The 7,208-nt window shown below is 37.0% G+C and overlaps 1 protein-coding gene across 1 annotated transcript in view; it reads right to left on the reverse strand.

Annotated features, from left to right (window-relative positions):
• The window catches only part of PI4K2B (phosphatidylinositol 4-kinase type 2 beta), a 21,303-nt gene extending 14,924 nt beyond the window's left edge, over window positions 1–6,379 (reverse strand). Inside the window, exons 1-2 of the mRNA XM_039699063.1 lie at window positions 6,349–6,379; window positions 2,547–2,695 (exon numbers count right to left, since the gene is read on the reverse strand). Coding sequence (XP_039554997.1) covers window positions 2,547–2,695; window positions 6,349–6,364 — 165 coding nt within the window. The 5' untranslated portion in view covers window positions 6,365–6,379. The remainder of the gene's footprint in view (window positions 1–2,546; window positions 2,696–6,348) is intronic.
• Between the last annotated feature and the right edge of the window lie 829 nt (window positions 6,380–7,208).

Genomic DNA, 7,208 nt, shown 5'->3' on the forward strand with positions numbered 1-7,208 from the left:
TTGAAACAGCTTATTTCATCTGTAATTTGGTATTCATTTTGGGCACTTCAGAAGGTGACCAGTAAAACGGCTTAGCACATCTTTAATGAGCTCCTTCCCAGAATAAGAAAGAGGAGATTACTCAAGAGGAATAGGAGAAAGCAAGTGACAGAACCGGTCTGAAGTGGAATGATGCAATACTCAAACAGGATCTGAAATCCATTCTACACATGAAAGTTGCACTATTGACAAAATGAAGTTTTATCAGACCTTTAATATGGATAGCAAACATAGATAAGCTCTAGAACAAAAGCAAAGAATAAAAGCAAAATTTAAAGTCTGCTAAGCACTCAGTATCATTATTCTCACGGTCCCATATCCCAAATACTTTCATATTTTGCAATTATTTTTTTCTGAACCATATAAAAAATTGTCTTCTCTCAATCTTTGTTTTTCCTAAATACTTATATTCAATCAATGACCTGCAGAAGGGAAGAGGGCAAGTCACTACTGGAAACTTAATTAGGAACAAAAGCAACACAGCAAAAGAAAAGTAAAACCAATAAGAAAATCACCACATCAGAAACAAGGAATAATATGGCCCATCCAAAATACTATGGTTGTGTTTATACTAGAATGATGCACAAATACTCTCTCACCATTGCCAGGGCTCAGAGAGTACTTCAGGCATTTGCTAGTGACCAAAACCCAGCAAAATCAATCAAGATATCTAGATAAGCTTCAGACAAAACAGATTTGCACACATGATATGATTTATTTTCCCTAGTGATTCCTCTAACTTTCTAAGAATAAAAAAATCTTGATTGCACAGCATTACCAAAAACTCAAAGAACTTAAACAGTTGTGAAGCATTTTTAGCTCAACACTCTCAAACAGTGTTTAGATACATCATGCACAGAAATTTTGAAAAACTTTTGATTCAAACCAGTATTTGTCTACTTACATTTTCTTCCTATTGCATATGAAATAATACATAAACCTACTTTAAAATACTACTTTGAAAAGAGCATAAAGTTCGAATATGTGTATATAAGCACACAACCAGAAAATCTACAAAGATTTAAGCTACTATAAAAGAGAGTGAAGCTGGAACTGAACCTGAAGCTGGAACTCTGAAGAAGTTTTTATATTTACACCACTGCATGTGATAGCAAGAATCCACAAGGCCATTATAGAGAGATTTGCTTTCCTTCATGTTTGAAAAAGAGAGAGAGACACCCTCCTTTATATTTTCTCCACCAGAATGAAGGGTTTCATTACTAACAAATGTTCCTGGAACACAGGCATATGAACTGCAGTTTTCAGATTCTGAAGGGGTGGTTCTGCCACTTTCCATAGAAATAAAATCATAAATTGACATATTTATTCATATTAATGTAAGGTAACTACACTTAAAAAACCCAACTTATTCAATGAAGTGTAAAAGTGTATCACCAGAAAACTGCCATTGAAACAAACTAAACAACTATGAAAATTAACTAGCAAAACAGGAATATATTTTCTAATGACCAATAATATGACTAAAAGCTGAACAAAAACCATACTACCTTCTAAATGAAAGGAAAATTACTGTTATGGGAATGACAAAAATCTTGAACATGCCCTGAAAACCTAGGCATTCAATGTGTTCCAACTTCCATTTCCAGCACAACTGAGATCTTCAGCATTAATGAACACCTACATCTATCTAAGAGCTAAAAGCTGTGGATTGAGCTTAAAATCATATGTGATAAATTAACAAAAGTTGAGCAGTTGAGTCTTATTTTGTGAAACAGGTCACTAGCAAAGTATTTCTAATTTAAAGAAAACAATGTGAAAGTGTGTCTGAGACATAATTTCCTCTTACTAAATAATGCTAACCACATGCTACTTTTCTAGAGAAAGATTCAGGTAACTATTACTTTTCTGTCTCAAAGTAACCTTGGGACACCTCACTGATGATCACTATTCAAGGTACCATTTACCAAGTACAGGAGGGAAAACCAAATCTTGCAGAGGGGAAACCAAATCTCCCAGCTAAGATTCAGCAGACAAGTACAAGTTAAAAGGTAGATTTGATGATAGCACTCTTCTTACCCATCTACCAACCACATATAAGAAAGGAGACATGATCTAAATAAACGGCTATTTATGAAGAAAAGAGAGAAAAATATAGGAGGCTTAGCTAAAGAAATTTAAACCATACTGAAATCAGGAGCTCAGTTGTACAAAAATCAATTAAAACATACAAGATTCTGCACAAGGGAATTCCTGAATTGCTTTCAGATGTTAGAGACCCTTTTTTTCTCTCCATTTTTGTTTGGTGAAGATCATTAAAAACATGCTAAAACTGCAGCAGAAAAAATAGTTATTTTGCCTTAGCTTATGCAGCAAGACATAATTAGAAATCTAAGCATTACTTGCATTAATTTTTCCAAAATAAATTTTGGCATACAATAAATTATTAAATAACTTCTTTAAATTCATTAGCATCTAGATAGCTTTTTTTAATTTCCATTTTCAGCTTGCTGCTGGTGGTGTGTCTGACTTTGCAGTAACATGCTCACCCCTTTTGGATCCTTAGCAAAGTAACTCCCACTGGATCCTTGAGAGATTCTTTCTGGAAAAACTCCACACTCTATAGCTTGTTCTGTCTTGAGAATAATTTCTGCAAATTCTGGATCATCTAAAAATATATTCATATCTGCAGTATGTCCTGAAAAACAAGAAAACAATCAGTCTTAAATGCAACTTGTACTACAAATTAAGTATAAGCAAACACACTGATAAACCAACAGCCTTCCCTGCTGACACTCTTCCAACAGCAGGCTGAAAAATCTGGTCCGTTTAATCAGTACAAGTTTTTCCACTGATTTATCCATGTCTAATCAACTTTTTGTTTCAAGTAAATCAGCCAAATCTGCAACAGCAAATTTGAGACTGCCACTGCTAAGGGTTTACAATTTTCAAATATTTCTCTTTTTAATGTTTATTTATTAAACAAATCTACAGAAAAAAAAAGTTCAAAGTCACAACAGTAAAAAAAGCATGAAAGACTTTACATATCTTTTTTGTACCCTGCCCATTACCCCCTGTTAGAATAGTATTGTACCATTATTTAAGAGCTTGGCTATCATGTTTATTATCTGCTAGAACACAAGGAAGTTAATCCACTGAATAATCTGCTACATGTAGCACTCACAAGTGGCACCAGCACAGCAGTGGCTACTGCACACCAGCACCATTGCAGCCTTAAAACACTATAAGCAACTAGTAGCATTTCTTTGCCTGCAGAGCAAAAATCAGGTCTGTGCAGACATTTGTGCAAACTCCAGGACTCCATGAAAACATTTAGAAAGACACGTAGAAAGGAAGGTTCCAGAATACTACTGACTTTTCAATTTTTAAATATTTCTTCACACGTTTTGATACTGTAGATTATTATACCTTCATTTAAGGCTAGGATTGTTTCACATGTTCACTGAGTGCATTCTAATGGGCCTGTGCATTAGGGTTCATTTCTCCATTAACAAACAGTACATTATTCTAAATTAAACATTTACAGATAAAGTTGCTTTGTTCCCATTTCAACAATTGAAGAAATTCAATATACATCCTTCTGGAATGACAACCAACACAGAATCCATTCAAAAAAGATACTCCTTAACAGTTTGTAAAGAGTAAAATTAAAAAGGAAAAAAAAAAACAAACCAAAAAACCCCCCCCAAAAAAACCAAACAAACTTTTTTTGTAGCTCAGGACAGTTTTTGAAGCTTTTTAGAACATTAGCACTTGCTTGCATGTACCACTTAAAATAGTAACATGAGCTCCAAGCAGAAGCAGTCAAAAAGCATTAAAAACAGGAAAATCTTAGTATAAGTTTGCAACAACAAATAGAAACCTTAAAGCTAATAGATCATTCTTAAAAATTAACATCTACAGCCCATTAGATTGGAATCTGTTTTAATTATTTGGCCAATACTGCTATGACAAACTTTAAGACTTTAGAGTAGGAGAACAAGAGGGAGCAAAGAGGTTCAAAGGTTTTTCAGTCACAAAGTACTTAAATGAGTTAGTGAAATAAACCAAACTTATTTTTATGTAAGAAGTCATTTTAAATCAGTGGTTCTTATTTCACAGTTAAGTCTCAACAATCTCCACACACCTACATTACCTCACACAGCTGAGCTCCAACTAATACATATTTTTGTAAGTGAAAGCAAAATCAGGGTTGTGCATTATACTGTTGCCAAATGAAGTGAAACATCGTGCTAAGTCATTCTGCACAATTATCTTCCAGATGAAGAAAACCTACATATGAACTTTGTATCATATGGATTGCAGTTGACTGTGTGAAAGACTCAGAGGTCAGTTTTTAATTTCTGTGCATTTATTCTAGAATCTAGAACCATTAAGTAGTCTCACTGTTTGAGGAAATTTTTCAACCATGTCTTTTCTAGCACTTTTAAGTTTATCAACCCTCTCCATATGAAAATAAGCCATATTAATTGAAGATAGTATTTGCTGAATATGGCAGGGTTTGGGGGTTTTTTGAGTTAGTTTCTTTTTTTAAAGTTATTTTAATCAAGTTTTCCACTGAGAAAGCATGTTGTGTCACAACTTAGTTCCAGTACAGTCACTAGACTTGCAATTATAACTAATTAAGGTTTCTCTTGCAATTACTCTTGAAAATTACTCTCCTCATTAAACTCCCACTAAGGAGACAGGACTCACACACACACACTTGAACTACCAAGCTTGAGAACTTTTTTCACATTAATTTGGACAAGGCCCAAGTTCGTGAAGCCGCTGTATTGGAATGATGAAGACTTGCCAAAGAAGATGCAAATCATCCCTGCATGCACCTCAACCTCTTCTTCCATCAAGTTAGCATGACATGAGCCAAACCAAACTGATACACTTTGCAAGAGTAACAGGTATGAACTCCTTCAGCACTAAGCTTCATCTATACTTTTTAAACATTAACATGATTAAAGGTAGTCCCTTTAACCAATTCCATCTTCTCCTATTCTGACCATAACTCCATTAAGGAAACACTGTGTGTTGCAATAACATTCATGAATAACATCTGGTGCATGGTGGTTCCACCTGACACGTGAAACAATCCTGCACCTTCAAGGGTCACACACAGAAAAGGTAAGGACAAAGAAACAAAGGATGAGATGCTGTAATCAATATCAGTGCTGAGATTTTCTTACACACTTTTGGGGCAGATTCCAAGTAGTACACTGCATTCACCATACTAATTGCTTCAGTGGTGCAAGACCCATGGCTCTAACCTCCACTCTGAAGCATCAACTTCTTTTTAAAGTTTCTAGAAATACTTTGCTAGAAGCACTATCTATCTCCTTAGCAGATCTTGTAGGAAAAAGACAGGAAAACCCTAACATTTAATGGCATATTTACATAACAGGTATGCACTACACTTGAGACCAGTGCTTAAAAGACAAGATTTTTCTGTCTTTATGGCCAAACAAGTAAAAGTTCTCTGTAGTTACTAAAACAGAATTATTAGCACAACTTATTTTGTTAAACTTGATGGCAGGGGAGGGGTGTGTTTCGATTTTTTTCAAGTACTCTATTGTTGCAAAAGAATCAGTGTTGCCAGTCTCTGGCAAAAAATCCTACAGTATAATTACAACAGCAATAACCAAGAAGTGATAGAACTCCACATATTTCTATCAGCGAAGTCATCTTCGATGTATAGTTGTTTAGAAACTTGCACAAAATCAGAAAGCTTGAAAGTTTAAAGAAAAGAAAGTAAGCAATAAATATCATGTAATTTATCACTTTGCCACCATATTTAGAATTAGATAATGGGCACGCTTACATCTGTTTTCAAATTAATAACTAAGTTCTTGCATTTCTGGACTTTCACATTGTATTTCTCTAAGAACAGATTTGAAAATGCAAAAAGAAGATGCATTTTTATGAAAGCCAGAAATATGACAGTACAGCCCACATCTAAACTCTTAAAGCATGTGATGGTTACAAAGTGAGCATATGAGCACAACAAAGAACAAACACAGACTGACTTGCTTTTCAAGATGAAACGATGGGGGTCACAAAAAAGCAGTTAGTGGGATATGCAAGTCAAACTGAAAACTTGACACTTCTCCAAGTGTTCAGGAAGCAGCAGCCAGTCCCACCACAAAACAGTCTTTAAAAGAGGCAAAGCCACAAGTTTCAAACTGCATGACAGAAACAAACAAGGCCCAACAAAGCACAGAGAGCGGGGAGAACTGACAGCGGAGACGCTCATGAAGACGTAAACGAGTTCGTGCAGCTCTGCACACAGGGACAAAGCAGTGCAATTTCTACCCCTTTGCAGCATCTTCCCTTCATTACCATTGAGGGAGCCCATACATCTGGAGAGGCCATCACACCTCTGCCCCTCACCGACGCTGTGCCACCGGACACGGCACACCGAGCGCACCCCAGTCCCGACAGGTATTTCTGCAGCCTGGCTGGAAGCAGAGCAAGGCAGGGGCTGCCCCGGCCCCGGCCCGCCCGACCCGCGCTGCCGCTCCCCGCGCGTCCCGGCCGTGCCTTAAAGGGGCCGCGGCCGCGCCAGCGCCGCCATCGGGGCGGCCCCGCAGGCTCCTCCCGGCTGGCAGCCCGGCCCGCGGCTTCCAGCGCTGGATGTTTAACAAAAACAGCCCTGACACTCGCCTAGTTCTACACCTGGAACACGCTTGCCTCCTGGCCACCACTTGCCATAGCCAGCTGCTCTCCCTCCCCAGACTTTGCACAACATTGTTCTATACCGTCGTCACGGTAACTTCCCAAACGAAGCCTAAAAACAGCATAAGAGAAAACAATATGAATACATTGCCATTATTTCCACATTCCCCCACTGTCCATGTGTTATTAACTGATCAAAGCCAATACAACTATAACCCCAACATAATGCATCGGATTTCAGCCTGGATGCGTTCTCCAAATATTGTCCATAGAAGAGAGGTTTTCCTCAAGTTTTGGTGAAATATGGGAGAAAAGCATGCATTAAATACTTGCATAGAACTGAGATTATGGGTTATAATGGCAGCAAATCAGTTCTCAGCTAAAAATAGTAATTGTATGTATTTATTATTCATTAGTCTCATAGTTAAGAGCATGGTATAAGAACCTAATATGTGCATAATCTGAATTACAGGGGGAAAAAATCACTTTTCTTGGTAGAAAATCATTATTCTGGAAAAAATATA

Source organism: Passer montanus, unplaced genomic scaffold (assembly GCF_014805655.1).
Source record: "Passer montanus isolate IOZ18808 unplaced genomic scaffold, ASM1480565v1 scaffold13, whole genome shotgun sequence".
NCBI lineage: Eukaryota > Metazoa > Chordata > Aves > Passeriformes > Passeridae > Passer > Passer montanus.